At 40.5% G+C, this 19,871-nt stretch overlaps 1 protein-coding gene across 2 annotated transcripts in view; it reads left to right on the forward strand.

The window, feature by feature from the left end:
- Positions 1 to 19,163, forward strand: part of SMAD9 (SMAD family member 9) — a 61,715-nt gene extending 42,552 nt beyond the window's left edge. For both annotated transcript variants that reach the window (XM_087436190.1, XM_087436191.1), the window contains 2 exons: positions 7,490 to 7,746; positions 18,736 to 19,163. In XM_087436190.1, coding sequence (XP_087292316.1) covers positions 7,490 to 7,746; positions 18,736 to 18,879 — 401 coding nt within the window. In that variant the 3' untranslated portion in view covers positions 18,880 to 19,163. The remainder of the gene's footprint in view (positions 1 to 7,489; positions 7,747 to 18,735) is intronic.
- The last annotated feature ends 708 nt before the right edge of the window (positions 19,164 to 19,871 follow it).

The raw sequence follows: 19,871 nt of genomic DNA on the forward strand, positions 1-19,871 counted from the left end.
CCAATTTCCAGGGGAGATTCATTATTTCACTTGGTGATGCATTCTAATATCCTTCCTAATGTACCTCCTAAATGTCTCCTGTTGTCGTAAACCTACAAGCCATTGATTAGAAACAGGTTGAACTCATTCATTGGTGTTGACTCTCAATGGCAACAGTTACTTTGTGTTTATTTATATCCTGTATCTTTCCGTAGTGGCTTTGAGGTGGCTTACAAGAAACTTTTGCAGTGAAATGATAAATGAAAAATAGAGAGTCAGAAACTGGAGATTGGGGGTGGGGGAGAAGAAGAATACAACTCTCTCATCCATAAGGGTTAGCATGGTGATTGTGATTAAAGTTTTGCTCTAGGTTTCTTGACAGGGACATCAGAAGAGGGCAAATCAATCTGCAATTTTTATCGCAAAGGAGGAAACATAGCTGTTCCTCAAAGGACATAATACTTTCACTTTGACTAAATTCTTAAACAAATTTCTCAGGTATGGTTTTACTTTCAAATGATTTTTAAAGAACCTTCAGATGAAATCTAAAGGCAGAACATTAAATCATAATGTTGTGGAGCTGTTTGCTGAGGGGCTTTGCAGACTGGCCTATGTATTAGACTTCTACTCATGCCACTTGATCCAAAGGTAGAATTAAAATATTAAGGAGTATTGAATACCTTCTGGGAACCTTTCTGCAAGTAGCTTGTTCAAGGTGCTGCTGATGTGGACATGGAGAGTTGGTGTTCTGTGTTATTGACTGAGAGCTAATCCACAGAATTAAGAAACCATAGGAGCAAGAGCCAGGACTGATGACCTGTTACGAAAACCAGAAAGCCTAATTGCTCACCTGGATGGAAGGGCACTCCAGCCTCACTTGGTCCCCAAGACAAAGTCACAGTTTTCTCAGAAAGCTGCTTTGGAATTGCTTTAATGTGAAATGAATTTTTTAAAGCCATGCCATAAGGCATGGCAGAAAAAAATGTTGGCTTGGAATATTTTTAAAGCAAGAGCTATCAATCTTCTATGAGGTTCAGGGACTGGTTATCAGGTGCTCCCCTGGATTGTCTGGTTCTCAGCAGCGTGGCTTCCTGGAGCACCCGCCTGAATAAGTTTGCAGCAAAATGCACTCCTAGATTAGTGAATATGTTAACCTGCTCCATGGAGTTAATTAATAGAGGCACATAGATTTTAGAGATTTGCATTCATCTCACAAATATTTATTGAGCACCTACTCTTAGCCAGACTGTTCTGCCACTAGGGGTGCAGCAGTGGGAAACAACACAAACCAAACAAACAAAAAACCACCAGAAAAAAATCCTGCCTCTGTGGACTATATGCTACTAAGGAAAGACAGACAATAAACAATATATATAATATGTCAAAGGATACATGTCTAGAGAAAAACAAAGGAGGGGAAGGGCATGTGATAGGTTAGAACAGAGTAGCCAGGGAAGGCCTTCCTAAGAGGTGACATTGGCACAGAGAGCTAAGGAGGGAATCAGCTATGTGGATATCCGGGAGGAAGGCTTTCCAACCAAAGGGAACAGCAGGTGCAAAGGCCCTGAAGCCTGCCTGGCATACTGTGAGGAACAGCAGGAAAGCCAGTGTGAGTGGAACAGAGTGAGCAAGGGGATAAGGAAGTAGTAGAAGAGGAGGGCTCAGGACCAGGTCACGGGGGCGTTGAGGCCCTTTAGTATGCTTTAGCTTTGACTCTGTGAAATGGGAAGATAGATTGAAGTTGAGTTCACGTGATCTGAGTTTTCACTTTAAAAGGATCCCTTGGCTGTTATATTGAGATTAGACTGTAGGGGGCGAGGGTGGAAGGTATCCACAAAAAAAAAATTTTTTATTGTAGTCAATGATGAGCCGTTTCTTCAGTAGTTATGAGTTAGCTCTGAGGCCACTTCTGGTTTGAGCTCCTTGCCACTTAAGTTAGCTAAATTGGCTGGTCCTCCTCAACGACATTAATACCGCCACCCTGTCAGCAGTGCAGGTGCTTTGAGTTGTGTTTTCTCCAGTGGTGATGACTTATGCCGACTCACCTGTGCTCTCTCACCGTGCTTTCCATCTAACGGGACACACTGTGTGGCAGTGGGGTTGGCACAAGGCATTAATTTGTAGCCTCGTAACAAGGAACTGGTGCAAAGGGAATTGAACCTTTTCCTTTGACCTCACTGACAAAGTGCTTTAAACAGCCATTAGCAAGTTAGTGCTAGCATACCAGGGGCTACCAGTTAAATATCAGAGGCCACACCTCAAAGAACCTGGGACACTGGATTCTAACAAAAAGTATATCCATAATCTTCCTTGAAAACTGTGCAAACCCGCTTGAACTCTCTCAATGACTGACAGCTACCCTCATTGATTATCCAATCTGTTTGAGGCACCCTGGCATGCACTTAGCCATGTGGTTTTTACAGTAACGCTACACGTTCGGTTTTCTTAGTCCCATTTTGCAGATGGGACAACTGCAGCTCAGAGAGTTCAGTAGCTCACCCACGGTCACATGAGGGATACCAGGGACTCGCACCCATGGCTCTGTCTCTCAGGCCTGGTGCGTCCCTCTTCTGGAGAGGAGGGACCCGCCTGCCTTTTTATCTTTGACCCCTTTTAGTGCCTTGTTTGTAGAACTGAATCTTTTAATATGGAATGAAAATACCTATCATAGGCCACAGCAGTGGTGTCATCATCAGCTCTGAGATGTTGAAATAAGGCTCTACTAATACTCAAGTGATGAAATTGTACAGTGATTTCCTTTAAAAATGTAAATCAGGGAAGATTTTATGCTTTCCTTACAAAAATATTCTAGAAAAGGAGTACTGTGCTGAGAGTTACACAGAGCCCCGTGGGAGGATTATAAGGATCTTTGCAGAAAAAAGATGGAGAACTACTGACATAATACCTATTTGTGACTGCACAAAATAAAGCAGAGGTTATTTCCAGGTGATTTGGGAATGATGTAATAGCCAGTCTAGATAACTGAAGTATAATATTTGACTGCTTTTTTAGAGTGGCTTTTAGGATGGACCTGATTTCCAAATAATGACAAAAACCGGAGCTTTGCATTGACTGCATGAGCGTAGGCGTGCCCTTAAGATAGTTGAGGTCGGATTGTATTTCTTAGAAATGCATAACTTAGTATGATCATAGTCAGTAGTACCATCATTTCTGAGACCTCTGATTTGTGCTGTAACTGAAGTTAGCTCCATTAACCCTCGTAATGAGCCTGGGCCAGGTTCTTGGCATGAAATGACACTTCGAGCAGGACAGGCCATTTCTCTTTTGCAGGTGTAGATGTGTTTCGTTTGTCCTGTCTGATATCCATTCTTCCCCTAGTGGGAGAAAGAGTAGCTAGTTATAATAATTCCTGAGGTATTAACCCCAGTTATTGAACCTACTGAGGCAAACCAAGACCTTCCTGAAAATGACTATCATATATTCCAAATCATTGAATTGTTTTTGGAATTAGTTTTTCACCTTTTTGTGCATCTTTATTTTCTTGCATATCTCAAGTTCTGTAGAATTCTGGTAAATCTTCCTGTTTTATGAAAAGAATTATCCTGATGCAAGGGTTTGGTTTGTTAGTTCCTTGGAGAGAGGGTCTGCACTTAACGTGCTTTTTGGATTGCTTCCTTTCTCAATAGATTTAGCTTCCCTGTCTCAAAATGCCCTTTCCATTCTGCCTTTGAACATGTGTAAGGCTTCTCATCACTTAAAAAGAAAATCCTAAAGTATAATTTTAACATCGAATGTTATACTGTTGCAGTCATTAAACTTGATGTTGCAGAATACTTATCATGAGAAAATGTTCACAATATTTTAATACATAAGAAATAGTTATAAGACACCCTCTAGAGAGTATGATCCCAATTTTGTGTTAAAAATGCACAGAAAAGACTGAAAAGTGTATAACAAATGTTAGCTTGGATTATTTCTGGGCTGTGGATTTATGGCTGGTTTTCATTCTTGCGTCTCTGTATTTTCTGAATTTTCTCTGGTGGGCCTTCTCGCTCATATGCGGACGGGGCAGGACACGGTGTGTAAGGACCTGTGGGGATCACTACAGCGGTAGTGAGAGAGGCATCACGGTGCAGCCCAGCCCGGCAGAGTCGCTGAGCCTGTGAGTGGCAGAGGTGGGACATTCATTGTAGTTCAGTTGGGCCCAAACCTGCTTGTTCGCCATATTGTCCAGAGAGACTTAAAATCTTCAAGTACAAATTTGGGGCATTGACCTTGCTACCAGGCCAGAAGCAGCTTTGTGTGAATTAGAAGGAGCCACTTTCTCAAAAGAAGTTACTGCCATCTGCTGGAGACGTCTTGTAATAATTATACAAATCTTGGAAGACTATGAGGCACACCCTGGAGTTGTGCAGTGCGCAACTGCAGGCACGGTCCTGTGGAGGACCCACCTCCATCCTCTGAACCTAAGCCCTGGTGTAGATCTGGAAATCTTTACTTTTATATATATATATTTTTTGATCATACATTAAAACATTTTTTATTTTGGAAAATTTCAAACATACATAAAAGTGGAGAGAGTCATGTAATGAATCTTCATATTACCATCTCCAGCTTCAATAATGAGTCACATTCTGTGCCATTCTTTTCCTCTATCCCTCCACAATATTTTTGCAAGAGTATTTTAAAGCAAATCTGACTTCATATCCTTTCTTCTGTATATTTGAATGTATATCTAACTATTAAAGGAATTTCTAAAACTACCATTATTACACCCAGAAATATGCACTTTTTTCAAGCTCCAGGTGATCGTGATAATCAGCTAGATTTTAAGATAGTTGTACAGAAGAGAGGGCAATGACAAACTCAAGGGAAGGTGTTGAGTTGGTGCTAGTAGGTTTAGGTTTTATTCTAAGGAGAGTGGAGAGGCACAGAGGTCTCTGAGCAGGGTGGTGGGGTAACGAGATCTACTTTCTGCCGTGGTATTTTCCCTCCCTCCCTGGTAGGAGGGGACCCAGGCACGTTCCTTCCACTTTGGGACACTGACTTTCTCTTCTGTTAGATTCCAGAGCATTGGAACCCTCTCCCCAGCCTAACTATCCTGCCCTCCTCCTAGTCTTTCCTGTCTCATTCCTCTGTCAGTCAAGACTTCAGAAGAGGACTAAAAGGGAGCACACTTGCAGTCTGACTCAGCAGACCCAAATCAAACTCAGAGTGTCTGTGGTCCTAGTTAACCACACAACAGAGCACTCCAAACTCCCTAATCTCATAAAAGGTGGGTGCAGACACACACAAGTGGAAAGCTCAGATAAAGAAAGACACAGCCGTAGAAGAAATGTAGTCCAAGGGGTGGGTAGAAGTTGCCTGAGGACCACGTTGCCTTGGTTCTCTTTGTCATCTCAGGAAGCACTGTCTTTGGGCATTTATCCTATTGCTCACTGTTCTCTATGGAGATCTTGAATCTAGGTGTGGTTTATAGCCACTATTCTGGCCTATCAAATGGAGGCAAATAAAATGATTTGCCTGCTTGACTCTTCTTTAGATGCTGCTGTCTCTGGTCAAAACCCAGCCTCCTTCACTTTGGGGTTGAGTTCCATTCTTGTCCTGTTCTTCAGAGCCAGCTTGGGCCTCCATGTGCTTATCCTATTGGCTCTGCTCCCTCTTCTTGCTCAGGATGCTAAACTACTGCCTACCTGCCCCAGCTCTTCTCTGCTTTCCTTGCTCTGCCAACATGTCTGTGGTTGCGGATAAGACTTTAACAGGATTGAAAATCATCCCCTAAATAAAGACCAGAGTCAGGTAACAAAAATCGTGTCTGTTCCACTTAATGAGTTCTGGGAGGATTATATATTTGAATGTCATTCAATTCAAACACACACTAAACACTTAGCAGCCCCACTTTCTGCTCTTTCATACCTGCTTTCTCTCTTTTAAAAAAACCACCCCAGGGGCAGGCCTTCTCCCCAGGAGGTCACAGGGGTTATAAAAGGAAGTCTGCTTGGATTTGCCCCTGCCTCGCCTCCAACAGGTCTATCCAGCCAAGCAACTGTGTCCCAGCCAATTAGGACCATCCTCTGCCTACGCCTCATGGCCTGGGTCACGGGTGTCAGACTCAAGGCCGTTCAGGGAGAGTGTGAATAATGGAGATGAGAAAGAAAGAGGAGAGGAAGGCTGAGAAGAGGGGAGGGGAGCCAGTCTGATCTAGGTGCTGAGAGGGGAACCTTGGCCTGAAGGTCGAAAGCCGTGCTTTACCTTTGTGACTCTGGATGGGTTTCTTCAGAGTGTTGTGGTTGGAACACATCCTACTGAGAACCGTTCTTTTCTAAAATTGTGTTACAGTAAAGGAGACGGGAAAAGGAACCAATAAATGTGGTGGGTGGTAGTCCCATTAAGTGCAGAATTGCCTCAAGTGCTCCTTAGAACCTGACAAGGAAGCTGAGCGGCTCTCAGTAATGTTTCCTAAATGCAAAGTTATGCAAACCGGGGCCTGAGAACCACTGCAGGTCTGTAAGTTCTGTTTAAACATTCTGTATTTTCATTTTGAGGAGATCAAAATATAAGCCTGTCAGGATCATTTCTATGCACCTTGTCACTGCATGGTGACTGTTTATGAGCACGCTGACATCTAGTGCTGGCGAATTTTGTTTCCACTAAAAGGTTGGAGAATTGTTCTGGTGTTTAGTATTCACTAGACTAGAGCTTCTTCATTTGATCTAACCCCAGTCCCTTGCTATAAATTTTTGTTTAATCTCAAACCCAGACATTGGCAAGGAAAGAATCAAGTCAAATTTAATTTGGAATAAAAATTAGTGTGAGCAGCAGCTTTCTCAGGATGCTCTTTTGCCTTTTAACCCCAAGAATGTGAGCTAAAGGAACATAAGCTACATTTTGATTGTGAGTCTTTATATCCTAAAATATAGCAAGAATTTCACTGTACATAAGTAAAAAATAGGTGTTATTTCTGTGATCTATAATAGGAAGTGATAAGCTTTAAAATGAAATAGGTCTCTTTTATTAAGAGAAATGGATTTATAATTGTTGGTAAAATAAAATTTAAACTTCATTTATTGTTCTCTCTGAAGTGAGTTTAGTGTATGCACTTAAGTAACATTCTCCGTGATATTATCTGTGTCCAGTTTTTATTTTTTGTTTATATATGTACCTGAAGGACTATTTGATGTTTTCTGCATTATGTATTTATTTTGCGTCTCATCTTGTGAGATCTTCCTTTTAGAATGCAACAGCGTGAGATTGAGAGAGTGACGGGAGCGTGTACGTGAGAGCTTACTTATTTGATCTTGGCAACGATTGTAAACATGGGTTATAATCAGATTTTTAAATGGACTCATGGAAAAAACACAGATTACAATTAAAATTTAAGTCAGCATTTGGGTCACACATCTTACTAATCTGTGGTTGGTGATATTAAAAGTAACCTCACAGTAGACAGTCACGTCTCTAGAGGTTACAGAGGTCAGTGAGAAGGGAACGGTGTTAGACCTAAATTAAATATAGCGCTGGTGTCTGAAGGCTATGTTTTTGCCTGTAGGTGTGCATTTATACTACGTTGGGGGAGAGGTCTACGCCGAGTGTGTGAGTGACAGCAGCATCTTTGTACAGAGCCGGAATTGCAACTATCAGCATGGCTTCCACCCAGCCACTGTCTGCAAGATCCCCAGTGGCTGCAGCCTCAAGATCTTCAACAACCAGCTCTTTGCTCAGCTGCTGGCTCAGTCAGTCCACCATGGATTTGAAGTCGTCTATGAGCTAACTAAGATGTGTACTATCCGGATGAGTTTTGTTAAGGTAAGGAGTGTTTGCTTCCAGATTATAAGAGGGAAAATGAAAAGCAAAACAAAACAAAAAGCACTCTTTGGTTGATATGGTACTTATACAGCCAGTTCAAGTAGACAAACATTTTTTTGGAACTCTATTTAATTGTTTTTAGGAAGAGCTCCTCCATGAGTATGAACTCTCTTTTTTAGCAATTATAAGAAGATTCTTAAGCATATTACTTTTGGAGGAAAACCAAGTTAAAGTAGTTACCTGGTTTTTTTTCAGTGCAGAAGATAAAGTAAGTGACAATGAAAATTTTATAGGACTTAATGCTACAAAGATTTTTCTGTCCTTCAAATTGCTGAGCACTGTTGTTACTCAGTGAATGTTGATGAATTTACCTGAATCATTCTCCTTACTCTTAGAAAGCATACAGGCAAGAGGAGATAATATTTATAAATAAGCTACAAAACAGTACTGGCTCTAATTCAAGTTAGTGTAAATTAAGTGCTGTTATAAAGGCATGAACAAATTGAGATAAAACATTAAGCTAAGTATGATTAATTCCGAGAGAAGAGTAGATATTCTGTTTGTGAATTTTTGTTGGCTTTCTCAAATTAGATCTTATTAAAGTTGATCTGAAGGTTGGAGAACCGAGAAAGAGACTAAGGGGGAAGGAAAAACAACTGGATTTGCACATTGAAGCTAAAGGCCTCAGTTTCATCATCTGCTATTTCATCTCTTGCAAAGCACTTACAAATAATTCTAATATTTCACAATCTGAGCTTGTTTATCAAACTATCTGGCTATATGTGACACAGGTTTTGCATTGTCACATATCCATCCAAGGAATCAGTATGGCTTGTACTAGGTTTTTTCAAAGTGAATTTTATTAATCCTTTAAAATTATCATAAAAAATAATTACCCTATTTTCTATACTCAAATTATATTTTATTGTATTTGTAATCTTACTAATTATTTTAAAAATAAGAATCAAGAATATAGTTTCCAATTTAAAAAATGGCTTCTTGAAACCATTTCTATTTCATGATGACAAAGCAGTTTTATTCAAATTTTTTAAATTTTTCTTTATTGCAGTAACATTGGTTTATAACATTGTATAAATTTCAGATGTACATCATTATACTTCTATTTCTGCATAGATTACATCATGTTCACCACTGAAATACCAATTACAACCCATCACCACACACATGTGCTGAATTATCCCTTTCGCCCTCCTCCCTCCCCCCTTCCCCTCTGGTAAACACCAATCCAATCTCTGTCTCTATGTGTTTGTTTATTGTTGTTATTATCTACTACTTAATGAAGGAAATCATACAGTATTTGACCTTCTCCCTCTGACTTATTTCACTTTGCATAATACCTTCAATGTCCATCCATGTTGTCACAAATGGCTGGATTTCATCGTTTCTTATGGCTGAGTAGTATTCCATTGTGTATATATACCACATCTTCTTTATCCATTCGTCCCTTGATGGGCACTTAGGTTGCTTCCAAGTCTCGGCTATTGTGAATAACGCTGCAATGAACACAGGGGTGCATGTATCTTTATGCATTGGTGTTTTCAAGTTCTTTGGATAAATACCCAACAGTGGAATAGCTGGATCATATGGTAGTTCTATCCTTGATTTTTTGAGGAATCTCCATACTGTTTTCCATAGTGGCTGCACCAGTTTGCACTCCCACCAGCAGTGTATGCAAGTTCCCTTCTCTCTACATCCTCTCCAACACATGTTGTTTCCTGTCTTGTTAATTATAGCTGTTCTGATGGACGTGAGGTGATATCTCATTGTAGTTTTGATTTGCATTTCCCTGATAGTTAATGATTTTGAACATCTTTTCATGTGTCTGTTGGCCATCTGTATATCTTCTTTGGAGAAATGTCTGTTCAGGTCTTTTGCCCATTTTTTAATTGGGTTGTTAGTTTTTTTGTTGTTGAGATACATGAGTTCTTTATATATTTTGGAGATTAAGCCCTTATTAGATGTATGGTTTGCAAATATCTTCTCCCAATTGTTAGGTTGTCTTTTCGTCTTATTGATGGTTTCCTTTGCTGTGCAGAAGCTTTTTAGTTTGATGTAGTCCCATTTGTTTATTATTTCTATTGTTTCTCTTGCCCGGTCAGACATGGTGCTTGAAAATATGTTGCTAAGACCGATGTCGAAGAGCGTACTGCCTATGTTTTCTCTAGAAGTTTCATAGTTTCAGGTCTTACATTCAAGTCTTTAACCCATTTTGAGTTAACTTTTGTGTATGGTGTAAGGTAAGGGTCTACTTTCACTTTTTTGCAAGTGGCTGTCCAGTTATCCCAACGCCATTTGTTGAAGAGACTTTCTTTTCTCCATTGTATGTTCTTGGCTTCTTTGTCGAAGATTAGCTGTCCATAGATGTATGGGTTTATTTCTGGGCTTTCGATTCTATTCCATTGATCTGTGTGTCTGTTTTTGTGCCAGTACCATGCTGTTTTGGTTGCTATAGCTTTGTAATATATTTTGAAATCAGGGAGTGTGATACCTCCAGCTTTGTTCTTTTTTCTCAGGATTCCTTTAGCTATTCAGGGCCTTTTGTTGTTCCACATAAATTTTAGGATTCTTTGTTCTATTTCTGTGAAAAGTGTTGTTGGAACTTTGATAGGGATTGCATTGAATCTATAGATTGCTTTAGGAAGTATGGACATCTTAACTATGTTAATTCTTCCAATCCAAGAGCATGGCATATCTTTCCATTTCTTTGCGTCGTCTTCAATTTCTTTCAGCAATGTTTTATAGTTTTCGGTGTACAGATCTTTCAACTTTTTGGTTAAGTTTATTCCTAGGTATTTTATTCTTTTTGTTGCCATTGTAAATGGGGTTGTATTCTTAATTTCTCTTTCTGCTACTTCGTTGTTAGTGTATAGAAATGCAACTGATTTTTGTATGTTGATTTTGTATCCTGCAACTTTACTGTATTCGGTTATTACTTCTAAAAGTTTTTTGGTGGACCCTTTAGAGTTTTCTATATATAAAATCATGTCATCTGCAAATAGTGACAGTTTCACTTCTTCCTTTCCAATTTGGATCCCTTTTATTTCTTTTTCTTGCCTGATTGCTTTGGCTATGACTTCCAGTACTATGTTAAATAGGAGTGGTGAGAGTGGGCATCCTTGTCTGGTTCCTGTTCTTAGAAGGATAGCTTTCAGTTTTTCACCATTGAGGGTGATATTAGCTGTGGGTTTGTCATATATGGCCTTTATTATGTTGAGGTGTACTGTCCTTCTATACCCATTTTATTCAGAGTTTTTATCATAAATGGATGCTGTATCTTGTCAGATGCTTTCTCTGCATCTATTGAGATGATCATGTGATTTTTATTCTTCATTTTATTAATGTGGTGTATTACGTTGATTGATTTGCGAATGTTGAACCATCCCTGCATCCCTGGAATAAATCCCACTTGATCATGGTGTATAATCTTTTTAACGTATTGTTGTATGCGATTTGCTAGTATTTTGTTGAGGATTTTTGCATCAATGTTCATCAGCGATATTGGCCTGTAATTTTCTTTTTTTGTGTTGTCTTTGTCTGGTTTTGGTGTCAGGGTAATGTTGCCTTCGTAGAATGAGTTAGGGAGCTTGCCCCCTCCTCAATTTTTTGGAAGAGTTTTAGAAGGATAGGTATTAAGTCTTCTTTGAATGTTTGGTAGAATTCAGCAGGGAAACCATCTGGTCCTGGACTTTTATTTTTTGGGAGGTTTGTGATTACTGTTTCGATCTCCTTACTGGTGCTTGGTCTATTCAAATTCTCTACTTCTTCTTGATCCAGTTTTGGAAGGTTGTATGATTCTAAGAATTTATCCATTTCTTCCAGATTGTCGAATTGGTTGGCATATAGCTTTTCATAGTATTCTCTTATAATCTTTTGTATTTCTGAAGTGTCTGTTGTAACTTCTCCTCTTTCATTTCTGATTTTACTTATTTGTGCCTTCTCTCTTTTTTTCTTGGTGAGTCTAGCTAAAGATTTGTCAATTTTGTTTACCTTTTCAAAGAACCAGCTCTTGGTTTTATTAATTTTTTCTATTATTTTTTTGGTCTCTATTTCATTTATTTCTGCTCTGATTTTTATTATTTCCCTTCTTCTACTGATTTGGGCTTTGTTTGTTCTTCTTTTTCCAGTTCCTTTAGGTGCCTTGTTAGATTGTTTATTTGAGATTTTTCTTGTTTGTTGAGATAGACTTGTATTGCTATAAACTTCCCTCTTAGAACCACTTTCGCTGTATCCCATAAATTCTGGCATGTTGTATTTTCATTTTTATTTGTCTCCAGGTATTTTTTGATTTCTTCTTTGATTTTTCCGTTGACCCAGTCGTTGTTCAGTAGCATTTTGTTTAATCTCCATGTATTTGTGGCTTTTCTGATTTTCTTCCTATAGTTGATTTCCAGTTTCATACTGTTGTGGTCAGAAAAGATGCTTGGTATTATTTCAATCTTCTTAAATTTATGGAAACTTGTTTTGTGGCCTAATATGTGATCAGTCCTGGAGAATGTTCTGTGTGCATTTGAAAAGAACCTGTATTCTTTGGTTTTTGGATGGAACGCTCTGTATATATCTACTAGGTCCATCTATTCAAGTGTGTCATTTAAGGCCAATGTTTCCTTATTGATCTTCTGTTTGGATGATCTATCTGTTGGTGTAAGTGGAGTGTTAAAGTCCCCTACTATTATTGTGTTACTGTCTGTTTCTGTTTTTATGTCTGTTAATAATTGCTTTATATATTTAGGTGCACCTACATTGGGTGCGTAGATATTTACAAGTGTTATATCCTCTTGTTGGATTGTTCCCTTGATCATTATGTAATGCCCTTCTTTGTCTCTTTTTACAGTTTTTGTTTTAAAGTCTATTTTGTCTGATATGAGTACTGCTACCCCAGCTTTCTTTTCATTGCCATTTGCGTGGAGTATCTTTTTCCATCCTTTCACTTTCAGTTTGTGAGTGTCTTTAGGTCTGAAGTGTGTCTCTTGTATGCAGCATATATATGGGTCTTGTTTTTTTATCCAGTCAGCCACCCTATGCCTTTTAATTGGAGCATTTAGTCCATTGACATTTAAAGTAGCTATTGATAAGTATGTACTTACTGCCATATTTTAACTTTTTTTTTTTCTCAGTGTTTTAGTAGTCCTTCTCTCTTCCTTTCTCCTTCTATACAGAATTGATGGTCTCTTCAGTTTGACCTCTGTCTGAAAGCTCTACTCTTTAACTCCCTTCCTCCCTCATTTATGTTTTTGATACATATCTAACCCTTTTTTTGTGGATTTGTATCCATTACCCTCTTATCGTGGAAATAGATAATTTTTCCTATTTGTGGTCTTCTCTTTTCCCCTTAAATCAGTCCCTTTAACATTTCTTGTAGCACTGGTTTCTTGGTGACAAACTCCTTTAATTTTTGCTTATCTGGGAAAATTTTGATCTCTCTTTCCATTTTGAATGATAACCTTGCTGGGTAGAGTATTCTTGGCTGTAAGTTTTTTACTTTTAGCACTTTAAATATATCGTGCCACTCTCTTCTAGCCTGTAAGGTTTCTGCTGAGAAGTCAGCTGATAGGCTTATGGAGCTTCCTTTGTATGTAACTTGTCTTTCTCTTGCAGCTTTTAGGATTCTCTCTTTATCTTTAATTGTGGACATGTTGATTATGATGTGTCTTGGTGTGGGCCTCTTTGGGTTTATCTTGTTTGGGGCTCTCTGTGCTTCCTGTACCTGGATTTCTGTTTCCTTCCTTAGGTTAGGGAAGTTTTCATCTATTATTTCTTGAAATAGATTCTCTGCCCCTTTGTCTCGCTCTTCTCCTTCTGGGACACCTATAACATGGATGTTAGTGTGCTTGATGTTGTCCCAGAGGTCCCTTAGACTGTCCTCACTCTTTTTAATTCTTTTCTCTTTTACCTGTTCAGCTTGGGTAATTTCTTATAGTCTTTCGTCCAGCTCGCAGATCCATTCTTCTGTATCCTCTACTCTGCTTTTGAGTCCCTCTAGTTAATTTTTCATTTCCAGTATTGCATTCTTCATTTCTGATTGGTTCTTTTTTATATCTTCCATTTCTTTGTTGACATTCTCTCTGAGTTCATCTATTCTTCTCCCCAGATCAGTGAGCATCCTTAACACTGTTGGTTTGAACTCTCTGTCAGGTAGGTTGCTCATTTCTGTTTCACTTAGTTCCTTTTCTGGGGTTTTATCCTGTTCCCTTACTTGGAATGTATTCCTTTGCCTCCTCATTTTGCCTCTTTCCCTGTGCTTGTGTCTGTGTATTAGGTAGGTCAGCTACGTCTCCTGCTCTTGGATAGGTGACCTTATATAAGTGATGCCTTAGGAGGCCTGTAGTGTGCTTCCCTCAGTTCTCAATGTTCCAGGAGTGACCCCTATGTGGGCTACTGTGTCCTTCTGTTGTGGCCTGTTTGCTCTCCCTGTATGCGCCCAGGGAGGCCGAGTTATGCTCCTGGCCAGCTGTTGTAATGCTCAGCTGCTTGTAGTTGTTGTGGGCCCTTCAGTCTCTTTATCAGGTGTGGGGAGCCCCAGCACAGTTGGCTGCAAGTTCTAATACCACATTTGTGTTGCAGTATTTCTTTTCAGTGAGTAGGCCCCCACCGTGGCAGGTTGTTAGGCTCAGGGCCTTACAATTGCTATAAGCCTCCATCCTTTAGGTCTCTTGTCAGTTCTCTGAGCATTGCAGTTGTGTGGGGCTGGCCTCAGGCACAGGAGCACCCAATTGTTTCAGGCTTTGGAAGGTGGGGCAAACCCCCTTCGTGGGTCTTTGAGAAGCACAAGTCTTCTGCAGCTGACAAGCCCTGCCTTCCAGAGGTCCACACACACAGTCAACACAGTCCTGCCCCGTGTGCGCGCCCCGACCTCCTGAAGTGGACCCAGTCTCTCCACGGCAGGAGCCCCACATACTCCACCACCGCCCCACACTCTCCACCTGCTCCTTGTGCACGCCCTGCCCCACTGAAGTGGGCTCAGTTGCCAGGCTGCAGAGAATCCAGTCACCAGTCTGTGCAGGCCCATAAGTTGCCTAAGGGATTGTTGTTGGGTGGGGCCAGTCTCTAGGGTGGGCTGCCTGCCCTGGCTGAGCTGGATTAAATCGGTGCTCTAGTGGGTGGGGCAGACTCGGGCTAGCAGGCCCCAGGGAGAACTCCAATTGTGTCTGTGTCAGCACGCCCACACCAGGCCACAGCAATGGCTACTGCCAATGTCCCAGTCCCTGGAGAGGTCTCACCTCTCACGGAGATGCACTCAGGGCTTATCAGGTGAGTCTCTTTTCACCAAAGCACTATGCACCTTTCTTTCTGGTGATTTTCGGTCGCTTTCTGAAACGGGTGAGTTTGCGCGTGGGCCCTTTAAGAGCCGGTTTTAATTTCTTTGTGAACCAGCCCTTCTGTGGGTACTCCCCAATGTTTTAGTAGCAGGCAAAGTCAGATATTCTGCCACTTGTCTTGGTTTTGCTGAGTCCAGAAAATGCCCACAGCGGGGGCGCTCCCTGGCTCAGGGCCCCGCTCATCCAGGGAGGGCTGCGGACCTCTGGGCTGCTCCCTGGCAGCCGTGAAGCTGGTGGCTTCTATTCAAATTTATTGTTAAGCTTTAAAAGCTTTTTTACATTGTAAAGCAATTAACAAATGCCTAGAAGTCTTTTCAAACATTCTGATGCTTTAGAGCCAGCAGAGGGCATTAAATTGCCATTAGTGAATAATCATTTGAATCATACAGTTATTTTTTCCAGGTCTGTGTTTTTAAAATTAGGATGAAATGCCAATATCTCAGAGGTAATTATTTCACTGTAATATAAGCTTGCAAAGAAATCTGATTTTCCTAGGATCAACTAGATGTAGTTCTCAGATATGCAACATTTAAATTCATAAAGCTACACAATTCACAGAAAACAAACTGTTACTAGTATTACAGGGACTTTTTAAAAAAATAAATCCTTAGCAAATATAACTACAGATGATCAGTTTGAAAGAAATTTAAAAGTTCTCATCACAAGAAGAAACATTGTAACCATGTGAGGTGGTGTGTGTTAACTGAACTTACTGTGGTAATCATTTTGTAGTATATACATATATCAAATCATTATGTTGTACAGTACACCTAAAAGTAATACAATGTTATATGTCAATTATATCTCAATAAAACTGGAAGAAAAAGACAGTACAAATAAAAAGAATGTAAAATATCTCCTTCATAATTTCATATTGATTACATATTGATATAATATTTTGGATATATTGGGTTGAATAAAACACATTATTAGAATTAAAAAAAAATTATAGATGACTAACCACTGGTGGCTCCTAGTGGGGGGTGATAGACTAGATCATCTTTAAGGTTTCTTTCTGCTCTGATTTTTACTGGTTCTAGGACTCATTCAGTCAGTCAACAAATATTTATTGAGTGCCTACCATGTGCCAGGCCAGGCACCATTCTAGGCATTGGGATACATCAGTGGTGACTCAAAGATCTCTGCCCTCATGGCATCAATATTCTAGTAGGGAGAGACAGACAATAAACAACAGCTGTAATAAAGAAGTTGAATGGAAAGAGAGAATGTAGAGCAGGGCATGGAGAATTAGAGTGCTGGGGTAGAGGTAGGCTGCAAGTTTAAAAGGTGGCCAGTGTAGGCCTCATTGAAGAGGTGACACATCAGTGAAGGCTTAAGAAGTCATAAGGATATCTGGAGAAGAGCAGTAGATGCAGAGGGAAGGGCAAGCCCCACAGCAACAGCATGCCTGGGAATTTGGAGGAGCAAGGAGGCCGGTGTGATTGGAGCATAATGAGCGAGGGGGCGGTGAGGGCGATTGGGGCAGCAGCAGGGAACCAGATAAATGCTCTGCAAGCCGCTGCAAGGGTTTTGGCTTTTACTGTAAAGAGATGGGCAGCCACTGCAGGGATTTGAGCAGAGGATTTTCATGAACTGACTTATGTTTTTAAAGGATCGCCCTGGCTGCTGTGGTGGAGAACAGGTACGCTGCAGGCAAGGCTGGAAGTTGGGAGACCAGTTAGGAGGCTATGGCAACATTCAGATGAGAGATGAGGGTTGCTCCCACTAGCAGAGGTCCAGTAGAAGTCGTGAGAAGGGGAAGGATCCTGAATTGTGAAGGTGGATTGATGCAGGGTTTGAGAAAAAGAGAGAAGTTAGATGAAATTACCTTCAACTAATGATGGAGAAGGTCCAAGTGGATCAGGTTTGGATGTAAGATTAAGAGTTCAATTTTAGTTAGAATAACTTTGAGATGTCCGTCACACATCCAAGTGGAGATGCCGAGTAGGCAGTTAGATATACAAATCTGGATTCGGGGAGAGAGGGTGTTGGGGATGTAAATTTAGGAATTGTCACCATATGGACAGTATGTAACTCCATGAGCCTGGAAGAGATCACCAACAGTTTGAGTTTAAACAGAGAAGATAATGGCTTCTAGGATGGAGCCCTGAGACACGTTAGTGTTAAAAGATGGGGGAGAAGAGAAAGAACCAGCAAGGAACTGAGAAAGAGCAACCAGTGAAGTGGGAGTGAAATCAAGAGAGGAAGGTGCTTTGTAGGTCAGAAGAAAAAAGTCATTGAGGAGGAGAGAGGATGAACTAAATCAAAGACTGTCCAAGTAACAGGACGACTGAGAGCTGATGTTAATTTTAGCAATTTAAAGGTCTCTTTTGATCTTGACAGGAACAATTTTGTTGAAGGCTGGGGTGAAATGCTGATCAGAATGGATTTAACAGAGAATGGAAGGAGAGGAATTGAGACAGCCAGTATGAGCAACTCTTGAGGGTTTTTGCTAGAAAAGGGATCAAAGACATAGGGCAGTGACTGGTGGGGGTGGTAGGGCCAAGAGAAATATTTTGAAGATGGGAGATATTGCCACATGTTCATATGTTGATGGGAATGATCCAGTAGAAAGCAAAAGATTGTGGGAGAGAATGGAGAGTTTGCTGGAACGATGTCCCAGGGAAGGCGAGTGAGTCTTATGCACAACTGGATGGACTGGCTTATTTGGAAACACAGATAAGTAATCTATGGAAAGAGGTAGAAAGGCCGAGTCTGTGGGTGCAGGTGCTACGGAAATTCTCTTCTGATTGCTTCAGTTCTCTCATTAAAGTGAGAAAGAAGATCATTGATTGCAAGCAAGCTGGGGAGTAGGTGTTTGAGGTTTTAGGGGAAAGGAGCAGGAGTGAAGTAGTCATTTGGGGCGTGGGAGTCGGGGGTGGGAAAGCGAAGGGACTGGTGGAGTGTGGTAGGATTGCCGGGGGCATCAAAGTTCCACTTGAGGTTCGTGTCATGAATGTAAAGTGTGATCAGGCAGCATGATTGTGTTGAAATCCAATTTTTAAAAAAATTCTACAGAGAATCACTGTTCCCAGTAACAAAACTAATTTGCTTGACTGTGATCTCTCTTCATTTTAAAAATAACTTTTCATTGATGTATGACATATAGAGAAAATGCACAAATTTTATTTATTTATTTATATTATGCTCTCCTATGAATGGTAATAAATAGGAAACGGCCAAAAGAGCCAGAGAGAGAGGAGAAACAAGCTTTGTTAATCAACTCTGAACAATCAAGAGCACCCAACAGTTCTCTTTACAGTGTTCAGATCCAGTCACTGGTCTGTAGTGTGTACCCATTTTGTGCAAAACACTGTCTTCAGCTTTAAGGAGGTGAATGTAAGGTCAAGTTTCTTCCCTTGTGGAAGGGAAAATATTTGCCAGTGTTTCCAACATTTAGAGCCCAGACCATCTCTAGGTCCGTGTATTTGGTCGTGAACTCAGAGGGAAGGCATTGATTTGGACTCATCTTAGGGTGTCTGGTTGGTGTAAAAGCTGTCCCGTGCTTACAAGAAGTTAGAGGGCATGTTCTCTCAGGTCTCAGGAGCCGCTCTGGGGCGTGGGCTCTGTGTCCACTGAGCTCTGCCTCGCGCCCCGGGAGGCTGACTGTAAAGTCTGGCACAATCACTCTTGGCTCCACTCTTCTTTTCAGGGTTGGGGAGCTGAGTATCATCGCCAGGATGTCACGAGCACCCCCTGCTGGATTGAGATTCATCTTCACGGACCACTGCAGTGGTTGGACAAAGTTCTGACTCAAATGGGCTCTCCACATAACCCAATTTCTTCAGTGTCTTAACAGTCATGTCTTAAGCTACATTTCTATAGAATAGATGCTATTGCAGGCAGTGGCTTATATCATTTCAGATTTGCAACTAACTGAAGTTTCTAAGTACATGTGTAAATACATATAATATATACTATTCATATTTTTTATCACCATTTGTTTTGTGCTTTCTAGTTAACCTGATGCCAGTACAATGTGATTACAAAAGCAGGTTTTTCATGCCTATGCTATAAAAAGCAGCTTCTTTTGTGGGAGGGAACAAATAAAAGGCAACTGTATCAATAGTATTTGAAGGGTGTTGGCAGAATAAAAGGCAGCTTTAGTCAGCCATGTCATTGTACAGCATGTTGTGTGGCTTACGAGAAAAATGTTAAAACTGTTCGTATAGCAAACGTCAGGTACTAGCAGCACTAGAGCAAATAATACTTTCAGACAAAACAAAGCAATCAAACCCATATAATTTAAATGATCTCACTTTTAGTGCTATTGGCAAGAAAAAAAATCAAGCTTATACAATTAATTACGTAAGATCAGACACACAAACTTTATTTCTGAAGTTGAAATACCTATAGCTGGACTATTGTGCTGATATTAAGGGTACATTTTAAACAGATTTAAACTGTGATTGGAAAAGAAAGAAACTGTGAAGCTGACAGTCATGTTGCCTCATAATCTACCACTGTAAAAAAAAAAAATAGATGAGTGTAATATGGCAAGATAAATATGAAAATAGCATGAAATTAGCTATGTTCTCAAATTGCAAGGTGAGACCAGAACTTAATTCACGAATCACGCAGGGAGACTCCTGCTTCCCACATGGGAAATCAGGTTCCTATTTTCCTGCTTATTCATGTCAGGTGGTCCTACAGACTTCCGAGTCTGCACGGTGAGCTGTAAGGCTGTGTGTAAGTCCTGTGTGCAGAAGCAGCAGGTAAAATAAGAGGCTTGGACAAAAGCATCCCGTGTTTACTTACACCTTCTCACATTCCCACAGTAAAAGTCTC

Source organism: Ceratotherium simum, chromosome 10, assembly GCF_057802395.1.
Source record: "Ceratotherium simum simum isolate JZ-2026a chromosome 10, ASM5780239v1, whole genome shotgun sequence".
NCBI classification, from domain to species: Eukaryota; Metazoa; Chordata; class Mammalia; order Perissodactyla; family Rhinocerotidae; genus Ceratotherium; species Ceratotherium simum.